Source organism: Acanthaster planci, linkage group LG01 (genome assembly GCF_054643075.1).
Source record: "Acanthaster planci isolate LZ-2023a linkage group LG01, COTS_SCS, whole genome shotgun sequence".
In the NCBI taxonomy this organism is placed as follows: Eukaryota; Metazoa; Echinodermata; class Asteroidea; order Valvatida; family Acanthasteridae; genus Acanthaster; species Acanthaster planci.
Window position 1 is genome coordinate 13,532,536 of NC_141777.1, and position 13,430 is coordinate 13,545,965.

The window sequence follows — 13,430 nt, forward strand, 5'->3', positions numbered from 1 at the left end:
TACTCCGTTTACTGCACACCACTGTTTTGGTAGTTCATACCAGTGGAGACGGGATAAGATATTTTTAACTATAAGACCTAATAAGACATGTTGGTACAGTTTAGTCATTTTTTATTGAAACTGGTCTCTTGTGTCTAATTACACTTACATTATTTTCCAACATACGGTACACTGGCAAATGGGAAGCAAGGACGTGCATGTGTATACTGTCCACATGTACATGTACATACATGTACAGTACCTGGTACATTGCTGTCTAACTAAAGTTTATTCTGAATTATCGTAAAAAAACTTCATTACATGACAAGTACATGTATGTTCGGTCCCAGTAGACTGTGCATGCATTTAGTTTGTGTATTTGCGCATGTGTAATAGTGACATAATGGTTGTTGGCCTGAAAAAAATATTCTAGCAGACGACGTATATCGGTGGTGACCCATGTGGGAGATTGTACTGCCATTTCCCTTTAAGAACTTGTATGTGAATAAATTGCCAAGAGTCTATCAAATGGTGATCTTTAATAGCTTCTGGGAAAAATATCGCCGGAAAAAATCAAAGAAAGTGGAAAATGTCAATTTTTCGACAAAGTATAATATTTTCATTTTGTTACCTAGCTTTGTGTCAAATTTTCTCAATTTTGCCGAGTTAACCTTCAAATAACTTTGATGCCACATGAAAAACTAGTAACTCTTATGTACAAAGAAGGTTATTAGTGCTAGGAAGAAAACCGTTTTAGAAATTCACTTCATTTTTAATTGGGACCCATTTCGTCATTTTCCGTGTTTACCCAATTTTCACACTTTTGTCGAATTCCCCTCAGATCCTCGGTGATACTGTCCGGAAGACTGATATTTTTTTGTATCTTTCAGTTAATTTTTTTCGTCTGAAAAGCAATTTGTTTTTCATGCAGATTCAAATTTTTGCACTGACTTTAGCAGCGGTCAAAAATGAGATGCCCAGATGTCCGGGCATTTTACACACGTACATACACCGACCTGGGTACGAGTTGGCCTATTACATTGCAGGAATACGTACAATCACGTCAAATTGCCCGACTAAGAGGCGCAAACAAAAACTTTTCATTTTCATCCATATGGTTTCCTTCTTGCATGATACTTTATCATTAGAGCGCACATGATATTCCTCACTATTCACAATGAGAGAAATGTCAGGAAAACTTGGCAAAACTGAAAAAAATCCCCTCTAAAATGTTGGCTTCACTTCCAACTTCTGACTCTGTTACTTTGGAGGTACGTAAGAAAGACAGGCAAAATGTTGGCAGATAAAGGATTTCTATCGTGTGCAAGTTATCAAAAGGGACTTTGAGTATTTAAATACTAATCGGTTTGGAAATAAGGGGCAAACAACTTATCGATTACTTTAGGGGTCCACCTGTCTGAGTCAAGAGCCATTTTACTGGCTTCTGGCTATAGTGGGATTCAGTACGCATGCTCACAAACTAAGTGAGGGGCATGAACATACATGATGAGCTGCCACATGATATTACAAATGTCAGTTTTGAGTGGCTTGAATAGCCCGGAATGGTTTTTTTTTGTTGTTGACTAAAACAGACTGTCTGGTCCAATGATGTGCACACTGTGACTGTATGGACCAATTCCTACCTGTACATGTGTGCATGTGTACAGTGCATTTGGTGTGTGTTTGCCCTTGAAGGGGCTCTTTTAAATTGCAAGACTGTTTTGTCTGACAATATTTCTCCCCGTGTTTCTCTTTCTCTCTCTCTTACAGAGTTCAAAGCGAACACTCCGCTCAAATGAAATCTTCTTCAGTCAAGGCAGCTTGCTGGACACAGACCTGGACCTATCGTTTTCATTACAAGTAGGTTTGCTGACTCGCTGTGATTTGTGCTACTGTGATTTTACATGCATGAAAATTCTAGCATATATGTACACAGGAATTGAATAAACCTGTATTGGTCAAGTTGTTAAATGCAGTGCAACCTCTGCTAGTATTTAAGGCACACGTACGTGTACTTTGTTTACATGTACATGTATTTACATGTATAGCAATTTCTCTGCCTGTGCATGTACATGTACTAATACATGTATATGGATGTACCAATATGTACTGGTATATGTACCTATCATACATGTACTATGTAGTAGAAGTGCCTAGCCTCACAGGCAAACATGGCGTTACTTCGGGGAAAAAAAAACTAATTTACAGAGTTGCACCTGGTGAAGGCAGAGACCTGGTTTCCCAGCACACAGTCTTTGTGTTTTTGTAATTTGGTGTAGGCAAAATGTTACAAGCCTACGGTACATGTACATATTATGTGTTGGTTGTGGAGCAATTGTAGAACATACATGTACTATCATTTTCCCTGTAACCCCCGATCTTGTATCAGTGCATGCTGCAAAGGCCCAGAATAATCTGTGAACGGCTTTCTGTTCTGCGCTAACAGTGGCAAGCCTGTACTGTACATGTTGCAATGAATGACTGTGAGTTGGGCCTGATGTGCATTCAGAACAACTGTCTCATCTGAACTTTTGATTTCAGAGAGCATACCGGTACCGGTACATGTAGACATGTACCGGTACATGTACCGTACATACATGTACACGTTGCACATGGACGTGTACGGTACATGTACATACATGTACCAGAACATGTACAGTCCAGTATGTACATGTACATGTACAGTGTGTACATGTACAGTGTGTACATGTACAGTGTGTACATGTACAGTGTGTACATGCACATGTACATGTACAGTGTGTACATGTACAGTGTGTACATGCACATGTTCCTGTGAAGAAGAACAAGGTGACTTCACTCTACCCTAAGTTTCTCAACTCATTCAAGTAAGATACTGGTATAATTTGCTTACTGGAATGTGTACATGTACATGCCACATCCAGGGCAGCATGTTACTGTATCTTATGATGGCAAATTGATGCCAGATCCTTATCAGTAATGCACCCAACTGTTATAAACTACCCAGGTATTAAATGCTACTTTAGAGGATATCCGTGTTGGAATGGGGACAAGTGGTTATGGCCCAGCAGAGAGCAGTCAGTCAGGCTGCCGAAGTTGAACATAGGGTAACTAGGCTTTCAGGAGAAAGAGGAAGTTGTATTCAATTAATGTATTGGAAAATGTTGTGACACTCTCTTTGCTCAGTGAGTGGCCGCATAATGGCTCTGGTTGGTGTGTGCACAAATTGGTGCAAGCATACACATGAATCTGTGAACCAGTGCAGGGCTAACGCAGCATGAGGAGGTCAAATTCTACATGTATATGTTGCAAGCATTTGGGACAGTTTTAAACATGATCGTTGTTCGTTACAAAATAGCATTCAAAATAATTTAAAGCATGTATACTGGCATCTCACTTAGACTTAGTATTAAACTGGTACATATACATGTACTGGTATGTACATACACATACATGTAACATACTTTCTGACAAAGCAGTGCAGTAGGGCACCAAAACTGACAGCTTGCTAAGTGCTGTGGTTGGAATACTTACAGTACATGTACATTACATGTATTTGTACTTGTACCGTAGTTTGATACTGTACGTACATGTACTGTATTTGATGTGTCATGATGACATACCACTTCCTGGTATTTTCACACAAGTGGGAAAAACTTTTATAGATTTTTTTTTCCATTCAGTTGTACATTTGTTGAGCATCTAATCATTTATGGTTTGTGTGGATTTTGTTCTTCCTATACTATTGTTTCCAGTACCCACACTTTCTCAAGAGAGATGGCAACAAATTACGCATCATGCTGCAACGCCGGAAACGCTACAAGAACCGGACGATATTGGGCTACAAGACGCTGGCCGTTGGGCTCATAAACATGTCCGAGGTGTGTAACCCTGCTGGTATTCTTGATAAAGAAAGGAAGAGGAATACTGAGTCATTTGAAGTTTTAAGGCGGCTTTCTTACAAACAACACCACCATGACTACCATGCTGCTCACTGCAATTAGCCATTGAAACATGTGAAATGCATTTTTTTGTTTTTTTCAAATATTGACCATATACTGTAGTTTATTGAAAAAACATAGAATACAGTGAGCAGTTTGCTACATACATGTACCAGTACATGTATAACATATCGCTATGCATTATACTTTTTTGGATATTGTTCACTATACGTGTACATTGTGGGTATAAAGCAAAAAGGATCCATGAGCGTTATGTTAATTCATGAAATAGTGCGGAAATTAATATTTGCTTACATCATGCAGATACAAGCTTACATTTTTATTCTCATTTGAAAGTTTTCCATTTCCTCATGAAAACATCATCTAGACACCTCACTGCAGAGTGAAAGGAACTTTCCCTTTTCCCCTTGTTTCTCTCTTATCAAATAATTTCCATTACCCCTACATGTACGGTAGGCACAGCGTACTGCATGTACATGTACAATGTACATGAATGGTATGAAACTGGCGCAAAATGAAATAGAAACAGGTTACCATAGCAATTCAATCCCAAATGAGGAATATTAGTCAGACTTTACACTGTGCAGTGTGCGTGCATGTGTGTTATTACCCAAAGCGATTCTGTTCCTTGGTTAAAATATGGGCTCCGGTTCTCTGTAAGCATACATGTACACAACAAACTCATAATTAAGAGTTTGATGCACTCAGGTACATGTACATGTGCGATGATCCATGAGCCACCTCATAAACCACATAAACAAAACTGTGGATCAAAGTGCTTTTAGAACACCCAGGTGAAGGTGACTGAAATTGAGTACAGAGTATGTACATGTACATACATGTACTAGTACATGTAGTTTGTTCGGGTCCATTGCCCACAGTTTGTTGTTTTTATTAGTGGAGTTTCAAAGGAAAATATACATGTATACTACCCCTTGTATTGTTACAGACAAGAAAAAGTTACAGCATTTGATGTCCAGATATTCCTTTTGTAACATTTTCGGTTTCCATACTTGTACATGTAGGTGTGACATTTTCTTGAAGATGTACAAGTACCGATACATATACAGAACATGTATAAATTGCAGACAGTACATGTACATAAGTGTAACCGGTAATTCATAGACTTAAAAGATTCTGTGACAGCAAGCTGAATTTTAAATTCCTCCCTTTTTTCCTTGTAATTTTTTTGTTTTGGGGGAATTTGATCTCTAGGAAAAATGTTTGTTTTAAATGCACTTTTTCTTTATACAGGCCTATTTCTTGTTGTGTTTTTTTCGTCAGAACTACCAGTAATAACAAGGATTGCCTCTGCATGTACAGTGTACATGTACATGTGTGGCTTTTGTGTGTACTGTCAGACTGTTAATTAAAACATGCACAACCCCAAAATGCGCAAATGTTTGGATTCTGAGAATTGAGAAGTTACCAGTAGTGTTAGCAATACATTGCCGGTAGCTTGAGGGGATGGCATTTCATCCACTCTCTAAATGCAAAGTGAACAAACTGAAGTGCGTTTCTGATAATTTACGAAATTAATTTTGCGACTGCCATATTTTCACAAAGCTCCGCCCGATGCTGTTTCAAGCTACTTGACAAAACAAAGCAGTGACCTGACACCGGTAACAACTGGTGGGCCCTGCGGAGGAGTAGCAGAAGCAGCGGCTGGGGTGAAAATCCACCTGACAAATATTTTCATCTTGTGGCAAAGAAAAGATGCTGGTTTGGAGCTTTCGTGTGCAGGATGTTTTTGTTGTAGGGGTTGTTCAAAAGACAGAAACTAATGACCCTCGAAATTGGACTGATAAATGGACATGGACTTGAATGCATAAAAAGTGTATTGCAGTTCTCCAACAGAGAAATGAATGGATGATTGGAACAGAAACATTGGCACCTAACATTTTCCAAACTCGGTATCAGCTCTAGATGGTACAGTAATTCGATCCATGTACATGTACATGTATGTTTTCATTCTTTTTGTTATCGATTAGAAATGAAAAGCAAAAATTTAAAAAAATTAAGTTTTCATTTTCAGTTTGAAAACAAATATCATCAGAACAGTTCATTTTTCTTTTTACCATTTAGACATGAGATCTGTGTTACCAAATGGTCATTAAAGCCTGTATGATTTTTTAATACATACATGTGCATGTACATGTAAATGTACACGCAGTCCCTGCTGTCCAGCACAGCACAGGGAGAGAAATATTGTCTGAGGTTGTACATGTATGAGTTTAAAAAGTGAGAAATTTGAGTTAACGTGGTTTCTCATTCTGTGTCCTTTCAGTGCTCAACCTGAGCTTTTTGGTTTTCGTTTTCATACTCAAAAACAAGTCAGCTAAGTATACATGTACACGATACACTTTCTATGGCACATGGACGACTTAACATCATGTACAAACTTGGGCATGCTTGGAAATAATTACAATAATCAATATTGATTTTTCATACTTGCGGAGCATTTGTTATATAATGTATAAGGACAAAAAATTAGCTATTAAACTTGTGATTAGCAATTGTTTCCTAGAGGTACTCAATTTGTAATCTCTATCTGTGGTTTTTTCAGCGCTATGATACCTCTTGTTGCAAATCTGTCTGCAGCAGAACCTTTTGACTAACTGAGATTCTTTCCCCCTCTCTGGATGTAGGTGCTCCAACAATCCAAAGATAATGAGCTTAGTTTGTACGGGAAGGAACATGGAATGGAAAGGGTTGCCCACGTGACCGTCATTGGTCTGTCCAGCCAACCAGTGGACCAGTTCAAGAGAGGCATCGGTAAGGCTCTCCAAAAAGAAAATTAAGTTATCAGCAAGGATTGACACTTTGTTCCATTTTACAATGCTGTACTATCTGCGAGGATGCACAGGAATTATGCAGATTTTATCAGAAGCACATGTAAGCCTGTTTATTGATGGTTGTAAATATGTCCAATTGTGTCCAGTCTGTCGCAGGGCAAATTTTCTCATGAACTTTTTCGCTGTGAAAATGGTCGCAATGGATTTAAAGCTTACCGATACATGTGTGTGGCACACTCATTCTCAAAACAGGTGAAGCTTTTAGAGACTTTTGCCTCCCTCTGAACATTTTATTATGTCAAGCAAAAAAAGTCGGCGATGGTTAAGTCCATGCATATGCAGTACGTGTACATACATGTACCATATGTGTACTGTACATGTACATTCACAGTGTACCTGTACAGCCAGTTGCAAATTTCACTGCCCCTGGGTGTCTCTTTAAATGTCATGTACCTGTTCAAGTATCATCAACAAGGCTCTCAGTCTCAACTCATGCTGATTGGTTAAGCCCGGCCACCCACCGACAAGTTGATGCCTGTCAGTCGCAAAGTCCAAGGGGAAAACACTGTCTTGGCAGTTTTGGTACATTGTTACTCCATGGGAACTCAGGCCAACTGTGCATTATGTATCACACAGCATCCTCAGTCACGCTATTCACTCTTTGTATGCTACTGCCATAAGCATGGAGAGCCTCAAACTGGCAGCTTGTACACAATAAATATGACTGGTTCAGTGAGTCCCGTGTATGTTGCTTAGTAACAGGAGCCAGTGAACCGGCTATTGTTTTGGCATTTTGCATTTTGGCTGAAGGATGGCGTTGACACACACTTTTTGGGGGTCATTTTTTGCCTGTGTAAATAGTTGCAAATATTCAGACCTGTCTAGTGCTGGGCAATATTGGCATGAATATCTGAAGTATCAACCAGACGTGTTTACAGCTAAATTGGATGCACACCCAGAACTTTACTGAATGCACCTGCTGGTACATGTACAATGTAGGTACACGTATGTTGCCAGTTATAACACAGGTTTTTAATTTAACCAATGCTGCACATGTCCTGGTACGGTACACGCGTACGTGTTTTAAATGACCCAAGTCACTATTTTAGAAGTTTTGAAAATGACTTGTGGAGTTGCAGTTTGGTTCATCTTTTAAAGAGCATATCTTATGACCAGATACAGTACATGTACATGTACCTCGGGCCACGTGTGTATACGCATCCCGTTCAAGAATGTACATGTACAAATGCTGCATCATTGCTGCATGATGAAACTACATGTATGGTACACCTTAACCACAAACACAATGTTAGCAAGAATACCATGGCACTGAAATTTCATTCTATATTTGCCAGTATTTCAGTATTTATGGATCACCAGTTGGGTATTTTTTTTTGGTATTGACATGATTGAAGAAAAAAAAAGCTACTATTTGGTAATACTGAAATACCGTCAAGGCCTAGTAGAGGTTTAGTTCACATACAGTATACTGGACGTTATTGAGCATACAGCACTGAATGGTGATGTGTAAATGAAGGGTAGAGTGTGTGCATTGTACCGGTGTTTAAAAATACTGGTGCTCTGTTGGCTCCGGCGGAATATCGGTGTCAGTGGAGATACATCCGGAAGAAAAAGTGTGGTTATTTCACGCCCAACGAATTACGCGTACTGCGTCCCCGAGCGGGATTGGGTAAAACTGTGTGTTCAACATACATGTACCGATAAGTGACCGCTGTTGGAATATCCAATGTTTACTCCACCTGGACCCAAAGTTGGTTTATTGGAGACAAGCACCGGGAAACTGTGTTGTCTTATTATTCTTGTGTAGAGCATACAGCACATTTTTGTACTGCATATTCTATTGGTATGAATGAGCATTTGCTTTTCAGAGTAAGTTATTTACTACATACTTGTACATGTACCGTACTGGTACGTACATGTACATTTACAGTACGTGTATGACAGACAGTGTATTAAGGTAAACAGGAGCAACTTTGAAAGGGTATTGATTCAAGCAAAAACTTAAATGCACTGTACAGTCTGTTTTCTTTGTACATCTAACTGGAAAAGGTGCATCATGCACGTCTAACCTCAATACTTTCTGCACATGTATGGTTTTCTCTATCCCTAGATCGATCCCCGGATATTGACAATGAAACTGAAGATGAGGAAGAATCCTACTCATCAGACCAGGAGAACAGCGACAGTGGAGAGAATCTCCCAGAAGGCCAGGTAAAAGGTCCTTCCCTGGTTTCTCAGAATGCATCGGCATGTCACTCACATTCTCATCACTCACATTCACTCATTTCCCGCTTGTAGCTGAATCTCCAATTGACAAAATTACATGTAAGTCTTGAGCACTCTGGTTTGTTGAAAAACACTTTGTGAGAAGTTGCCTTAGGGATTTAACAAACTCAGCAAATTCCTTATTACCCCCCCTGGTGCTGTTTTACTGTTTTAAACAGTTTCAGTTCGATTTTTAAAAAAAAATGGCAGCTTGACCTAAGCAGGATATGCCTTCAGCTGATCACATCAAAGTCAGTCCACAGCATTAATACTTTCGCCCAGATCTACAAATTTATGCATTCATGTACACGAATAGTTTTCCATACTATGGGTGCGTATCACTATATGCCGCTTTTAACTTAAAATCTCAGGATTAATTCTTGTGAATTGTGAATGCCCTGTTTGTTTGTGGAGACAGTACCAGTAGTCAGCTTTTGGTTTTGAGTGCTGCCAGTTAAAGAAAGTGGAAATCCCATGGCAGAAACATTGTTAAAGTAACATACTGTACGGTACATGCCAAACTTGTTACATTGAAGCTGTACATGTACATGTACATATGTACATGTACAGTACATGTTGCAGGTACATGTACACAATTAGCATTTGTGAATTTTCCAATTTGTCAACACCCTCTGTAAACATGAATCAAATGAGCATGCTCTTTTCCCAAAGAGGAATTAATGAAATCTGGATGTAGACATACAGGCACATGTATATGAACAGTATACAGGTGTGCACACACTGTTCCTGTAGACATCTACCTGTTGACAGTTGGTACATTATGTGAAATATTAGCAGTGCATAATAAAATGGCTCACTTCAATACATGCACTGTACATGTAGACGTTCAGTGGTACATGTACATGTACCGTACGGATACTCGTAGATTATGTACATGTACACTGTACATGTAAGGCCCCAGTGTGTTCCACCCTTAAGTGGATGACATTTAATATTCCTCAGGACAATATCAGCAGGGATATTGACAGAATCTCATTCCTCCCGTGCTGTTTTGACAGCAATTTACCTAGGAATGTTGGCACCTCAACAGTGAATGACTTGTCAGGGCACCTGACACCCCCGGGGGTTTCTTCTACCCTGCTGCCTGCATGGGCCCGGCCCCTGGCACTCAGAAAGGAACTAGATATTATTTCCCATCTTGAAATTGTATTGATAAGTTGGTATTTCTTTTTCCTGGGCTTGTGTCAATGCCAAGCTGCATTTCTGTATTTTTCTCCCTCCCTGCCAAGATAAATTTCCTCCTTGTTCAGCATTCCAAGGATGACACCTCATGATATTATACATGTACTGTACATGTAATATAAACATGTGTGTAGATGTATGGGCAGCAATTTAATTTTTTCAACACAACATGCCAGCGAAACTCAACTTGAATTAAGGCTGTAATTGTGGCTCCGGGATATATTTTTTTAAGGGAGGTAAAGTCTGACATTTCTACATAGGAAGTTTCTACGAGGCGTGAAGAATAGTCTACTCTCAAGACTGGCAATAAAACCGTTTTCCTGTGGGAAAGTAATATACATGTACATGTACCGGTGCATGGTGTACCCCGGACTGTTGTGTAGGGCTATCAAAAACAAACGAAAAACCGTATACAGGAATGAAATGAAATGAGGAAAATTTAGTCGGTGTGAATGTTGCATTTAAAATTCTTGATAGTGTGACCCTTATACCTTACTGTCCACTGGGATTTCTGTTACTCAGAAAAACAATACACATATCAATGGTGCATACATGTATGTGCATGTACATGTACCATGGATGTTGAAATACTCCGCGTGTGTACCTGTGCATTCATGTATGCAAGATTGCGTTCTGAATTTTTTCGCATTTATTAAAAAATTTGGCCGTTGTTACCAGCAGCTACATGTACGGCACCTTCCTTCCCTCATAAAGTTCTGGTTTGTGTGTGACACAGGTTGGAAGTACCGAAATTGCATATGCATCTGCCTGTTTTAGAATTTCTGTTACCATATGATTGCCATTTACACGTATGTACTGTGCAGATACATGTCAATGTAGGCTCAAGCGTGGCAAACGACATCTGGAAATATTTCACTCATAAAAATCCAACAGTTACACAACGTACATGTACAAGGACAACTGAATCACAGTTCTTACTGGTACATGTGCATAGCTTCCATGTCCCTCTCAGGAATTATTCCAGTCCCAAATGTTTTATGTACATGTACCGGTACTGTACGTGTGGTGGTGTGTGGTGAAGATCTGAATTTTTTTCGCTTTTATTGACTGTGAAACTTGGCCTAGTCAGTGAGCATGTCTGTCATTTCTGCAGTAGAATGGGTTATCCCAGTATCTTACCAGGGGACCCTTCTTTGTTTTCCAGCAGTAAGCCACTTTATTGGCTTTGGCCATCTCTACTCTTCCCCCCCCCTCCATCAGTAGTCTGGCCCAGATTTCTCAAGACACCACAGGTTGTCATCTCCTACCAGTTAACCAAACAAATTGGGCAAATCAATAATTGCACATACTGCTCCTACATACATGTACTGTACATGTGTTCAGTCATTCAAGCACAGAAGCATGGGCGGAGATCATTATCTCTGTGAGTAGTACTGGTAAGGTAATCCAGGATGTTTGCTCAAGAATAATCTCCATTGATTGGAAAAACTGGAGTTTGTACAAGTAGGGGCATGTACATGTACATATGTACACGTACCTGGCAAAGGAAGTGCCAGTATATTACAGTACCTGTGGAAAAACAGCATTAAGCTTTATGTTATTTATTATGTAAGCATCATAATGTCAATGCATACGAATAATGCATGGCCACAATTTAAAATCAGAGATATGCATTTGAAACGTGTGGTATGCATGCTTCAGTATCTCTGTAAATGTTCCTCACGATTGAATTTTGTTTCGTCTGTTTTTGTTATAGTTTAGCTAACCATTTCTTCATGAAATTTCAGGGAAGACATGCAGATATACATGTACATGTACCGCTATGGTAATTACTTTTATTTATTTTGTATTGTAGCTCCATGCCTATACAGTAGCATGTCAGCAATACCCTGATTACACTACATGGGTTTACACCCACTGTGTGATTTACTGGAAGGCTACCAAGCTATTGGTGCCATGGGTACAGTTTGCACTGAGGAGAGGAGGGCCACTACTATCCAAATCGTTGATCATGTTACATACATAATTCTGGAGAGGATGTGGTTTCCATTTACATGTACAGTATTACCATGAGCTCTAAATTACGGTCATGCACCTGCAGTGGTATGTGCACAATGTTTGTGCAGTGTGTGCACAGGTGCATGTATTCTTCAAGTTATTCATGTACAGTACACCTCCTGTATGGTACATGTATTGCTTATGAGTCATAGTGTAAAACATTTGTACATTTTTGTATTGACTTAGATCAGTGGCTGTATGCACATGCCCTGTACATGTACCGGGTACATGTACCCTATCTCGTCTGTCATTTTATGTACGGTTGTGTTTTAATTGCCCACCAAAGGCAAATCTTCATGTACGAGTACATGTACATGAACACTGACTTGTACATGCATACCGGTACATGTACATGCACTGGGTATTTACCATGTCTGAACAAAGGGAAAGAACTACCGGCACCATACTGTACTTTTCATGTTATATCTTTTAGTGAAGGACAAAACTGACAGAGGAAAACATATGTTTATTTGTATTAATTTACAGGGAATTCATATCATTGTACATGTGTCTTGTACAGTGTACAGCACATGAAATTGTATAACACTTTCTTGTCATTACCAACATAGCGGAGTTAACAGTGACATGTAAACATACAGAACTGTATGAACAATATGCAAATGTGCTTTTCATTTGTACAGGTGTGTTTCAATACAGTAGTTCCTTCTGAAATACGACCAACAGAACCTGTGTCTTTTTTAACATGTTAAGTTGTTAAATTGTACTTAACCAAGGATTAGTGATACTTTTTTGGTCAAGTATACCAATGATTGGAGAAGTGCACAAGATGTGTGTATTTTGAAGAAGAGTAGAGAATTTACATGTATACATGAGTGCGTAAGGAAATGAATTGGGTTCCAATCTTACGATGTTAAACAATTAGCACAGGCTCTAATACATACATGTACCCTTGCATTGATATGATCCTTTCTGTATGTTGGTTTATTGTTTTTCAGGATCTCTTGGGTGAGGAAGAGCAAGAGCCTGGACGGAAGGGGCTTCGTACCAAAATGCGACCTCCCATGAACAGGGTAAGGATTCAAAGTCTGGAGCTGACCGTTCGCAGACTCCCTCGTTGGAAATTGGGACACCTTGAAATTCATAGTTCTCCTGCTTTGTTGACCTGATCTGGAAGCACACTGAAATGCTATTTTTCCCATGCAGGGTTCATACGCCTCAAGAAAATTTTTTTCCCACGACATTCCAG

At 39.4% G+C, this 13,430-nt stretch overlaps 1 protein-coding gene across 3 annotated transcripts in view; it reads left to right on the top strand.

Annotated features, from left to right (window-relative positions):
* Positions 1 to 13,430, top strand: part of LOC110979488 (phosphofurin acidic cluster sorting protein 2-like) — a 61,838-nt gene that overhangs the window by 9,600 nt on the left and 38,808 nt on the right. For all 3 annotated transcript variants that reach the window (XM_022235319.2, XM_022235321.2, XM_022235322.2), the window contains exons 3-7: positions 1,750 to 1,839; positions 3,714 to 3,839; positions 6,569 to 6,695; positions 8,847 to 8,947; positions 13,180 to 13,254. In XM_022235319.2, coding sequence (XP_022091011.2) covers positions 1,750 to 1,839; positions 3,714 to 3,839; positions 6,569 to 6,695; positions 8,847 to 8,947; positions 13,180 to 13,254 — 519 coding nt within the window. The remainder of the gene's footprint in view (positions 1 to 1,749; positions 1,840 to 3,713; positions 3,840 to 6,568; positions 6,696 to 8,846; positions 8,948 to 13,179; positions 13,255 to 13,430) is intronic.